This window comes from Hydra vulgaris, chromosome 02 (genome assembly GCF_038396675.1).
Source record: "Hydra vulgaris chromosome 02, alternate assembly HydraT2T_AEP".
In the NCBI taxonomy this organism is placed as follows: domain Eukaryota; kingdom Metazoa; phylum Cnidaria; class Hydrozoa; order Anthoathecata; family Hydridae; genus Hydra; species Hydra vulgaris.
The window spans coordinates 15,215,363-15,228,697 of NC_088921.1; the positions used below are offsets into that span (position 1 = coordinate 15,215,363).

The window sequence follows — 13,335 nt, forward strand, 5'->3', positions numbered from 1 at the left end:
GTTTGTTTCTCCAGATTCTAGGTTACTTTGTTCGTTTTCTTGTTCGTCAATTTGTAAGAATTTTTTGTTAAAAACATCCATGTTGTAGGCATTTTTGGCTAATACCTTACGTAAAGTTAATAAAGGAGACTCGTGATAAGGTCTATATCTATTCATGTTTCATAAAAATACAAATTATTTTGAAAATAGAGTTCTTTTTGACAATAATCAACGTCAAATTGTTGTCTTAATAAATCAATTACAGTTTTTGTAGGTTGTATAGTGTCGAATGAGATTAATTTATTAGCGTAATAATTTATAATTTCGTGATAAAGTTTAAAACGAGTAGAGTTGAAATATTCTTTTAAAACGTCGTAATTGTGATAAACAAAGTCTGATATAGCTTGATTTTTATCTTTCATTTTTTCTTTTTTCATAATGACTTTTCCGTTTTCGTTAAATTTTGGATACGGATACAAATATTCTTTGACAAAAAGTTTAATTTCTATACAAACGTATTCTTGAAAAGCGTTTTTTATTTGTTGTCGTTCGTGATCCGATAAAAGTTCGCATTTTAACATTTTTACAGCGTTAAAACGCGTCAAAATTTCTTTCATCCATATTTTAATTTCGTTTTCGTCAATGTCTTTTCTTCTATTCATTTTGGGAATAAAAATTTGTCCTCGAACAGCCAACTTTTGTCTCATGGCTTGACGCTTACTCGCTTTGTTGGAAGGATTGCAACATTCGTAATCGTTTTGTAAAATTCGTAAAAATTCTTCGCTTTCCCAATCATGTAGAATCAGAACCGGGTCCACTGTCTGAAGATTCGTCTGTAGATTCGTCTGAAGATTCGCACAATCCATATCGTTTTTGTCTTTTAATTTCTTCGAGTAGCTGTGTTGCTCTCTCGCTTTCACTCCATTTTCTTTTTTTTATCGTATTTTCCTTATTTATATCCATTTTATCTTCTTCGCCGGGTTTATTCTCCTTCTCTTGATTATAGTTGTTGTGATGCGATTTGAGATAATAATGATTTTTTAGATTAGGCGCTTTTACGTAGGGAAAAGATTGAAAACTAACAATTTTTTTGTTCACGCTCATATCTTTATAATCAAAGTCCAATTTACCTTGAGCATCTACTGGAATAAATACTTTTTGTTCTTTACTCGTAATTTGAGTTCTTAAGCGCGCAACGGAAGAGTTTCTTTTAAACAAAGCCAAATGTCCGTGTTGATTAGAAGTTTCTTTATTTAACAAATCGCTGATAACGTGATGATGCATTTTGCCGGTCGAAGGAAATTCGTTTTTAAATATTTTTTCAATTTCGCAGTTGTTATCAAAAGAAATGATACATTTGTAATGAGACACTAAATTGTTCCAACATTGACTGGCTTTAGAAGGTACGGAATGAAAAACGGTAATGGTACCTACTCCGTGATGAGAACCGCTAGAACACGCGCTCGTGTATTGTTGACTTTTTAAACAAAAAGCGCTAATGTCATCAAATAAAAGTATTGTTTTTAATAAACGGTGATCGCTATTTTGAATACCGTATTTATCTTTGGAAAAACCAATAGCTCTCTGTATTACAGAATCTAAATTTTCTGGACTGTTCACTGTTATAATCTGATACGCTTCTAAATTATTTTTTGAAGAGTCGATAATATTTTTCCATGTTTTGTGTTGACAATCGCTAGGTTCTCTCATTTGTATCACAAATAACATTTCGGCATCAGGAAATTTTCCACAATGTAATAAATCTCTAGCCATAGTTGATTTTCCGCTGTTTGTAGGTCCTGTAATAATTGTATTTTCTGGATAGACATCTTGAGTAGGTTTAAAAATATTAAATTTTACTTGCGAATGGGTTTCATCGTCTTTGAGTTCAGTTTCTTTTGATGTTCCTTTCAAATAGAAATCATGAAAACCTTTTTCGTTTAATATTTCGGTAATAGATCTACCATCATTTTTTTCTAAAGGTTTTTCTATAGGTTGTTCTACAGTCTCTATTTTTTGTTCAAGAGGTTTTTCTTCTTTTTCTTCCATTTTTTTTTAACTAAGAATAAAAAAAAACATTTTTTTAATTTATATCCTTTTTTTATCAAAAAAATTTTTACAAAATACGGTTCAAAATAATTTTTTTAATGTCCATTCTTGGTATGTTGTTCATTGCGTATAGTAATTGTTCTTTAGTGCCATTACGATTCCATATTTTTAACATTTCAAAAGCTTTTTCTTCAATATATCTGTAATCTGCATCAATAAGATCCAGTTCTTGTTCACACACTTTAAAATATCTTCCACACGTTTTCCAATCTCGATTTAATCGTTTTGCCACTTCTGTTAATACTATATTATCCATCTTTTTTATTTTCTAAAAGACAAGTACAATTATAATGACCTCTATTATAATTTTCACAATGAACACAATCTTCTTTATAACATCCCACGTGACACTCAAAACGTAAATAATCAATCAAACAATCAAGACAACAACTTAAAAATTCTTCAGGAATTAAATCTCGACCGTTTAGAGTAATGAGAATCAAACGCGAAGTATCTGAATCGTTTTTTTTAAAATAATAAATTTCGTTTTCTGTATTTTCTACTAAATAAAAATTTTTAAAACCAATTTCTTTTAATTTGTTTTCAAGTTGTTGCGCTGTCAATTTTTGTTCTAAAAAATAAAACACCATTTTTTTTTATAATCATAAAAAAATTTTTTTACAAATTTATATTCTTTTTAAGATCGTATAATAAAGGGATCAAAACTTTTCGATTAAACATGGCCATTGTTTGATAATGTTCTGATTGTTTTATAATATATTTTTCAATTTCAAGTAAATTTTGAATATGTTCATCGCTACAAAATTTTTCTATATCGGGTAACACTTTTAAATTGGCTTCTCGTATCGGTTGCAAAAGATAATGATCGCGAATTTCGGTCATGACTCCGTCATCAAAAACATAATTTTTTTGTGTAAATCTTTTTAAAAAATCAGTAGTGTGCCTTTGTATTTTCACTTGTTTGTAATTGACACTCATTCTATTTTGTTCGATAGGTTGATTTTCTTTTATCACTGAAAAAGGAACTTGCTTACACAATCTTTTGGCAGCAAAGGTATCGAATCCGTTGACATAATTTGAAAATAAAAGTTTAGAATTGGGTACTCCTTTAGCTCTATTTTTATAATAATTTTTTTCTTCGTCTCCGTTGACGCTATGAACGCTATAACATTTAGGTCCCATAGCAAAAGCTTGTGCAATGTAATAAGGAGGAGGTATTTCGTTTTGAAAATGATCCGTTTCTTTGGCTTAAAGAGTGGAATAAAAAGGATGAGTCGTTTTATAATTGGAATAATCCATCCAACGATTGCCAAAGTTTGAAAAATAAATCCATTCTTCTACCTTTTCTCGAAACGTTGTAGAAAGCATTTTGTGTTTCTTTTGCGTAATAAAAAAACAACCAGAATCAGTATCTGTTACTACCAAATGTTTTTCAGCTCCATGATTTCTTAATACTTGTCCCAATTCCCAACTAAAACGTCCTACATTAAGTTTGGCATAAGATAAAATTTGTGAAGCTACAATACGTAAAGAGGTGTTCACGAGTTTGCATTTTTCGCTGGTTGTTAAAATGAGAGCGTTTTTATGATCTTTAGTTTTTAAAAGTTCAAAGGCGTCTTTCATTTCATGATGATTGTCTTGATCGTGAAATAAAATACTTTTGGTTTTAACATTTGTCATTAAACCAAACAAAGTTTCTTTAAAATAATCATCATAAATAAAATCACTCGTTTCGTATTCATCTAAACATACTTTTTTTTCAAAAACGTTTAATTTATATCTTTCAGGTTCAACACCGATGAATTGTGATCCGTTATATAATAAATTTTGAAAATGAAAAGGGAATAACTTTTTAATATTTTCATCGGTTTGACCTTCTTGAATTAAAACACGACGAATGTTTTGAAAATTTTCAATACTATTTTGAAATGCTTTTTCTTCGTGGTTCATAAAAGTAGTATTTAGTTTTTGTGCAATTTGTTGACTCAAGGTTCCGTAATGACCGTTAATTTGCAATTTGCAAGAAGCGTCCACTACCTTGTCACCCTTTTTAATAGCTTCTTTTCTTTTTTCCATATTTCGTTTTACCATTTTTTGAGCTAAAGGATAACGCCATAGAGGAAGCACTTTGTAAATTTTTTCAACAACGCATCCACAGCACGTAATCAACCATATTAAAGTGTCTAAAAATTCACAAGTCTCATGCGAACTTAATTTCATGACCAATTTAATAGTTTTGTCTTTTTCTATACCGTAGGTTCCATTGTTTTTGAGATAACGTTTGGATACAATTTCAGTGGGAGAATAATCTTGAAAGGATATAATTTCTTTTTCTACCATGGGTGAAAAACCTCCTACTTGATCTTGATACTCTGGTTTCATAGTAATTTGACAATGCACTAAAGCGCTCGTCGAGAAACCGTTTAAATTAACGCGATGATATTTTCGAATCACATCGTCTAAAGTAATACATTCCAAATCAAAAGAATATTTCATGTGAAAAGGTAAAGGTTTTAATTGAGCTCCTCCGTATTGTCCGTTTTCGTCCATAAAAATTAAACAACCTCTCAATTCGCTGTTTAATTTGAGTTCTTTTATTTTAGGTTCAAAGTAATCTGTATCAATGGCAAACTTTTGCGTACCGTTGGTGGACATACCGCCTCGAATACTCTTTTCAATCATTTTTTGATGTTCGTTGGTCGCAGGATATTGGATTGGAATTAAACTGATGGTAGAATTGAGTTTGCTAGTATAACTAAAAATGCTAACATGATTTAGAATATGAAACTTTGTAAATTGAAATGTTCTTTCGTCAAAGTCAATCATAACAGAACCTAATACGACCGTATCGAGCACAGTATAGATATGCAATAAGGATTTTAAAGTTTTTAAATTCAAAAAGTTCCACAATTTTTTAACACCTTCGTAAGCTTCTTTCAATTTTTTAATTTCTTCTTGTAAGTTTTTAGACTTCATTAAATCGTTTTGAGCAAATAATTCAATCGGTGGAAATGTTTTATATTCAATGTTTAAGAGTTCGTCTGTTATTTGCGAGTAAGGAAATAATGTTTTTTTAATAAAACAGTTTTAAACTCTAAATTGTCGACTAAATCATTTACTTCGGGATGAAAAGGTCGTAAATAATGCAACATGGTGTTGACAATTTGATGTTGTGCTTTTTGTGACAACATACTACTGGCCTGTTCTAAGGAACAGTTTAAAATTTTCAAACTATCTACAATTTTAATATGTTTACCGATGCAAATAATATTGACTTTGCTTACATTTTTAGATATAACAAATAAATCTTCCATGTTGCTGTATTTTATAAAAGCATTAAAAGGCGTAGTTTCAGATTCTGCCAAATGACCGTATAACGGAATATCCAATATTTTTTTTAAACCTTCTACAATCATAATACGATTATCAAAAGAAGCATTGTGAGCAAATATAGGACAAGACAAATGCTGACTATATCTACCTAAATTTTTGTTGCAATAATCGTGAGCTAGTCCGTACACTTGTCCTGAAAAATGATCGTGATCAATAACAAGATAATCTTCAAAAGCGTTAAGAAAAAATTGGCATTTATTTAAAACTTTTTCTCGATTTTTTTCATCTTGAATAAAATCAGTTAAACTAAATTGGGTTTCAAAGTGTTTATTAAAAGCAACCAACATGGTGTGATACCATAATTCGTAGACGGGTTGCTTAAATTTTCTCATGAGAAACAAAAAATGAAGGTTGTCTGTATATTGTTCACCAGTTTCGTTAATACATTTGCGAAAGATTTTGATTAAAAAGTAGGGATCTTCTAACAACTCTATATCTTCTTGATTAAAATAGTTTTCAAATTGGTGTTCGGTCATGATAAGCAAAGACAATTGTTTCATATAATCTACAAGTTCAGCAGTGGTGATTCTCACATAATCACTCAATAAACCGTTAGTGGCAGGTAAGTATTGAAATTTTTCCCACCATCTACAACAAATGTAATACAAAGTGGAGACTCGAAATAAATCTTGTTTTATTTATTCAGCATCGTTGTCGATTAAATAATTTTGAACGTGACAAGGTAACATGAACAATTCTAATCGTCCTACTCTTTGAAACACCATGTTTACAACTTGAATTCGTTTGTCGTTATAAATGCGAAATTCATTATGATTTAATCTTTCCATTTCTTGAGGAGTCATGTGAGAAAATTTATTTTTATAAACATCAGATTGACGTATTTTATCTACGGGAGTTCTACAAATAGAACAACAAGGATTTTCTTCTCGCCATATTAAATCTCTTTCTTCACTTGATATATTTAAATTTTCAAAACGCGGTAAACATATTTCATAAGTAAATCGAACCAAAGTATCTGCTAAAGCAATGATATCGTAAACTCTCAATTCCATTTTTAATTTTTCATTATTTTCACAATTTAGCTTTTCCCACAAGATACGTCTGTGTGTCTTGTGAAGTGAAGAAATTCCTGGTTGAAAATAGTCTGGTAGACAAGTTAAAGGATTTCTTTCTAAACTTTCAACCGTATTTTCATAATAAAAAATCCATTGAGTAATGACTTGACCTTGTTCGTCCAAACCAAAACATTCTCTTGCTAATTTTTCATGAATGCATTGAATCACAATGGAATGACAATAATAATTCAACTCAGATAAAGGTTTGATTTTGGAAGTAGCATTTTCTTCAGATTTTGTAATACTCGTTTCGCAATCGAAAGTCATTAAAAAAGGAAACAAGTTTCTACTTGTACATATGAACGAATTTTGTGGACGATAGTGAGTAATGCAATCACCGTATGTAAATTTGTCCGGTTTATAATAACCTTCGCATTTGTGTTTCTCTGTGGTAAATTTTTGTCCACAATCAGAACATTGAAACAAAACACGTGAGTTGTTAGAACAAAAATACTTTGTAGAAAATTTTTCATTCAACATGCTTATAGCGTGAAAAGAATTATTTTTTTGAAAAATACAAATTTTGATCGTGTTGATTGTTTTTTTCCGTTCATTGGCTTTATTTCTTTCTTCGTCGTTAATAAATACTCTTTGAGAATCTTGATCGTCTTTGGTAATGTTTGCGCTTTCGTAAACTACTTTTAACAATTCTGCAAGAGAACTTTTATATTGTGATTTTAATTTTGAATGCAACAAACGAATTTTGGTGTTTTTTTTGTTAACGGCAAAAATTTTAATGTTAATACGATCAAAAGTGTTTTCGTAAGCAAAACAATGACAAAAATCAATCAAAGTTTGAAATGACATATTTTTAGATTTTTCTTTTATTTGTTGTAAAACGTCTTTCCACGCTAGAACATTTTGCTCTTCTTGATCTTCAAAAAGAAGTTGTAAAATATTTTCTTCAGAATATAAACCCGTAGTGTTTTTTTCCAACACTTTTCTATTCCATTCTTCAATGGTGCTCACATTCCATTGACGAATCAACAAAGAGACGAGAAAAGCAGAATAAAAACATAATCCTGGTTCAAATAAAATACTATAATCTAAAAACATTTTCTTTTTTTGTTGATAAGACAGAATAGTATAAACAGTACTTTTTAGTGTTTTTTCCCATTGTGTTAAAGAATGAGGTCTATACCATTTACCAAACCATTCATCTATTTCTATCTTCTTTTGTTGTTTTTTTTCGTAATAAGTTTTGTTGTGTTTTTTCTTTTGGTTACTTTTTCTTCGTTGTTTTAGTGTTTCTTTCTTTTTTTCATAATAAGTTTTGTTGAGTTTTTTCTTTTTTTCAATTTCTTCATTTGTCATGTGTTTTTTCTTTTGGTTACTTTTTTTTCGTTGTTTTAGTGTTTCTTTATTTTTTTCATAATAAGTTTTGTTGAGTTTTTTCTTTTTTTCAATTTCTTCATCTGTCGTGAGCATTTTTCTTTTAAAACCAGACAATTCAAAATCTCGTAATTTCATCATGGATCTTTCTGTTAAATTGGATAAAGTTTTAATTTTAATATTACATAATCGTATTATCTTCCATCCGCTGTCGTTTTCTAAAACATTAAAAACAGCTCCACATTGGCATCTTGAATAAAACGCAAATTTGTCGGTCCTTCTAAAGGTTTAATAAAATAAACAGGTGAATTGTAACAACGTTTCATTATTTTACAATAACCATTTTCAATAGACTTGCAACACAAAGTAACAATATTATAACCCAATAAGAAATTTTGAAACAAGTCAGCAAAAAGAATACTGTTTTTCATTTGTGTTTCAAATCCTTCCATTGTTTTTTGTTCAACATGATGAACAATTTCATCAGGACTTCGAGTTTCAGAATAAAGTTGTGATTCTTCTACAATATCTTCATCTTTATAACGATCTTTAATGTAAAAAAAATGTTCCGTGTATATACTGTTATTACTAAAACGAGTTTCCTCAGTTTGATATTCAAATTTCATTTTTTAAGAATCTAAAAAAAAAAAAAATTTACATGTATTTTTTATAAAATTCCAAAACATCAGAATCAACAGTAATACTTTTAAATAGTGTTCGTAAATCAAATTTATTATTATTAATTATAAATATATCGTTAATATTGCAAACTCGTGATAAAGAAACATAATAAAGACTATAAATAAAAGCCTTTGAATTAAATTGAACAACGGCTTTATTCATGGTACTTCCTTGTGCTTTATGAACCGTAAAAGAAAATGCTAATTTTAAAGGCAAACCAAATCTTGAACCCACGACAGTATGAGAGCAATCTAAAATTTCTTCTTTGACACATTCAATTTTGACTTCTTTTTTATTCATCATCACCCAAACTGCATTACTTTCTATTAAAATAACGGTACCAATAGTACCATTGCACAAACCTTCTTCCACATTAATATTTCTTACAAGCATCACAATAGCACCTATTTTAAGATAAACAGCTGCCGGAATTTGAAACGAGCATGGAATATTTCGATTTTTAATAACATCTTTAGCATAAAACCAATACCCTTCTTGTTTGATAGTTTCCATTTTTTGATTGTTATAAACATCCACTTCGATGTATCTAAAAAACAATCTTGTATATTTAGAGTTTAAATTTTCATCTTTTTCAAAACAACGCGTCATAAAATAATCAATAGTTTTGTCTGAAACTTGACCAACACGTAGTTCATTTAAAGCTCCAAAAAATTGTTCGTCGTCTTTTTGTCTAAAACATTGAGTTAAAACCAACACTTCTGTCATGTAGTGTAGCCATATTTGTGATTTAAAAACAAATTGTCCCGAAACAGGTGGCAACTGAAAAAAATCACCACAAGCAATCACTTGTATACCACCAAATAATTCATCGTAACATTGTCTAATTTCACAAGCTATCGAATGTAATAAATCAAATGTTGAAGCGTTAATCATTGAAATTTCATCAATAATTAAAACATCAGTTTCCAACCACGTTTTTTTAATGTCTGGATGCATATGTCGTTTATAATAATCAACACTTTTAACACCAGTTTCTATACCAGCAAAAGCATGTATGGTGACACCATTGATTAAATAAGATGCTTTTTCTGTACTCGCAGTAATATGTATTGTTTTATAAATTTGTTCGCTTTGAGCAATTTGGTTGACAATATAACTTTTACCACATCCAGCACCACCAGTAATATAGAAATTCTTTCCTTCATCAAGCCATTGAAGTGCTTTTTGTTGTTGCAAAGATAACATTTTTTTTTATTATTTGCTGAAATAAAAAATTTTTTTTTTATTTACTGAAAAAAATACATATAAGTATATTTGATAAAAAAGCATAACAAAATCACTTTAACATTTAAATTTGTTCGTATTTTAAATAAAAAATCACTATCGTTTTCATCTAACAAAAATTTCAAAGATGCCATTTCCTCGTCAGTTAAAGTTTTGCAATTTTCTTTCTCCTCGTCTGTTAAATTTTCGCGAAATTCTTTCAACAAAGAATTCATATTTATAATCTTCTCCAACATTTTTTTATTTTCATTTATATTATTCATCTAAAAAAAAAATTTTTTTTTATTTTGAATATAAATATAGTACAACATATTTTATAAAAAACATCATATATATAATGTTCTGTTCGACAACTTGCTCCACTTTACAATATAAATCATCTGGTTCATTCACCAAAAACTTTGCAACCATCATTTCGTTTTCAGGCAATAGGTTTTGTTTGATCATCATCTTGAACATTTTTTTATTATGTTTTTCTCTTATTTTATTCATCTAAAAAAAATTAATATTGAGAATTAAAACATTTTTCACAATATATAAATGAACAACTTTCACCATCAAATTCTCTATGCTCATCACACTCTTCACATTCGTTTAAATAATGTTTACAATTTTCAATTTCTTCACATTTTTCTTTTACATGGTTTAAAACATCTTCTTTACATTTTAATTTAAAAAAATCATAAAAACATTCAAAATTTAAATTCAAATAAACATGATAATGTATTTTAATATATTGAAAAACCATCAAAATCAATATATGAGGTACTCGTTTCATTTCTTGAATGAAAAAATTATCCCACTTGTACTCACCATACCATTGACATCGACTACATAAAATTTGTTTTGAACTAATCGCATGTATTCGAATTTCTTCCAATGTAGCTGGGTGAGCTCGATTGAATTGGTATATTTTTTCCATCAAAAAATCCAAATCATTTTCTGTTAGTTGCATTTTTTATTATGTAATCTAAAAAAATAAAGAAAAAAAATACATTAATAAAAAAATAGCTACTTTAACGAATCCATCGATATACCAAATTTTTATTAAAAGTACAATTGTCACACAAATGTTCAAAAACACAATTGTCACAACACAAATGTTCAAAAACACAATTACATTTAACTAAATCACGTATTTCATAATTAATAAGACCAAAAATTTTGTTTAATAAATCAGACGATAAAGCAAGTTTAGTAGAAGCTTTTATTATCATAGTGTAAAATTCTTTTATTGATTCCTCACAATAACTACAACATAAACAAAGAAAACGATAATCAAACACAGGATCGTATTCTCCACATTGACATTCAGCCAAAAATTTAATCTTTTTCTTTTTATTTCTATAAATTTCCAAGAGTTGTTCTTTAGTTAAATCCATTTTTTTTGAAGCTGTATCCACACAAGAACAACAATACATACAAAGAAATGATGGTTTGTATTCGTCACATTGACATTCTGTTAAAAATTTCTTTTGTTTTTTATAATCTTTTAAGATTATCTTTTTAGATAAATCCATTTTTTTTGAAGCTTTTAATATAATAGAATAGTTACACCACGATATCTCCTCTTGTTCCACTTTTTTATTATGTAATTTTATTATGTAATCTAAAAAAAAAAATACAAAAAATGTATACAAAATTCGTTATAAAAAAAAATAAACAAAATAATATATACAAAATTTAAACAAAATATAAAATTTTTTTATTATTTAAATATATAACATGAGCTTGTTTAAACAAACGTATCTAAAAAATGTTTATATATTGTTGGATAATCAATATTTAAAATTGACAATTCGTTTCCTATTCGTTTACATTCTTGACACATATCGTACATATTGCAAGTGCAAAAAGCCAAATAATTCAGACTTTTCTTTGTTTTTTCTGTCAATTCCATCATTGTATTATTTTCCATTTTTTATTATGAAATCTAAAAAATACAAAAAAAATGTATACAAAGTTTTAAACAAAAAAAAATATAAACAAAATGCTATAAAATTTAATATAAAAAATTTTTTTTAAATAAAAAACAAAAAAAAATATAAACAAAATGCTATAAAATTTAATATGAAAAAAAATTATTAAATAAAACATTAAATATTACAAAGTTTTAAATAAAATTCCATATACAAAATATCATTATTCAATTTCTTGATTTTTTTATTATGTAATCTAAAAAAAACGTATATAAAGTTTTAAATAAAATGCTAAAAAAATTTAATATAAAAAATTCAATATTACAAAGTTTTAAACAAAAATACCATAAAAAAATATAATTATTCTCGCTTTCTATCTTTATTCTGTCTTTTGTCTGTCATTATCATTCTAACATATAAAAAACGAAGCTTATCATCTGTTTTACAATCACACAAAGCTAAGTTATAAATGTCTTTTTTCATCAAATCTTCAGAATAACCCAATTTTTTGCTGGCTAATATTATGTTATTTTCCATTTTTTATATAAATCTAAAAAAAATAACAAAAATTCAATATAAAAATATTAAAAATACAAAAAACACATATACAAAGTTTAAACAAAATTCAATATAAAAAATACAAAAAAAATATGTATACAAAAATTCAATATCAAAATTTAATTATTTATCCATATAAATCCATATTTATCCATATAAAAAGGTTGTTCATATTTCAACACATAATCTCTATTTTCTGAAAATAATATTTCCAACACAATCTTTTTACATTTTTGACACATATCATGCGATTCACAAGCACACGAAGCCAAACTATTAATATCCTCTTTATGATAACGAAAATTATTTTTCGTCAACGCTTCACTGAATCCCAATTTTTTGCAAGCCAACTTTATATTTTTTTCCATTTTTTATTATGTAATCTAAAAAAAAAAATACATTTTTTTAAAAAATTTTAAAAAATTTTTCTTATTTCAACATAAATGTAACAAGCATTTAAACAACAAAATATACAATTCGGTATACATTCGCATTGAGCTATTTTACATAGAGCTTCATAAACAAAATCAGGTTTTTTACAAATAAATAAGAGTGTTGTTTTGCTAAGCCCTATTTTTTTAGCTACTTTTTCACACATTTCAGAAGCTTGTTCACTCATACGCCAATCTAAAAATAAAAATGCTTCCAAAATTTCTTTTTCTCTTTTAAAAGTTTTTTCTTCTGAATATTTATCAACTCGTAGTTTTTTAGGTTTAATTCGTTGCACTTGTTTTACAAATTCATCAAATTCATCTTGAGTCATTTCTTCTTGAAACAATTCTTTAAGATGATAATCTTCCTAACAATCTTCCAAACAACCACTTTCAAATACATAAACCACAACCATTTTTTTATTATGTAACCTAAAAATTACAAAAAAAATTATAAAAAATAATTACAAAAGTTTTATAATATAGTATAATTTTCAAACATTTCAAGCACAGTTTTTTTAATATTTTCTTCACGAATATAATGTTTCACAAAATCATATATTGTTTTGCAAGAATCACAAGGACTCAAACCAGTACAAGTTTCTTTTGAACAAGATTCTGTTTGATCCAATAACATCCCAATCGTTTGAG

At 27.5% G+C, this 13,335-nt stretch overlaps 1 protein-coding gene across 1 annotated transcript; it reads right to left on the reverse strand.

Annotated features, from left to right (window-relative positions):
- Positions 1-8,504: 8,504 nt before the first annotated feature.
- LOC136075880 (ATP-dependent DNA helicase PIF1-like) lies at positions 8,505-9,737 on the reverse strand. The gene has a single exon (XM_065789320.1). It carries the CDS (start codon positions 9,735-9,737, stop codon positions 8,505-8,507), a length of 1,233 nt encoding a protein of 410 aa, XP_065645392.1.
- Positions 9,738-13,335: the final 3,598 nt, after the last annotated feature.

Coding starts and splice junctions, on each gene's coding strand:
- LOC136075880 (XM_065789320.1), bottom strand. CDS start 9,737: ATGTTATCTTTGCAACAACAAAAAGCACTTCAATGGCTTGATGAAGGA.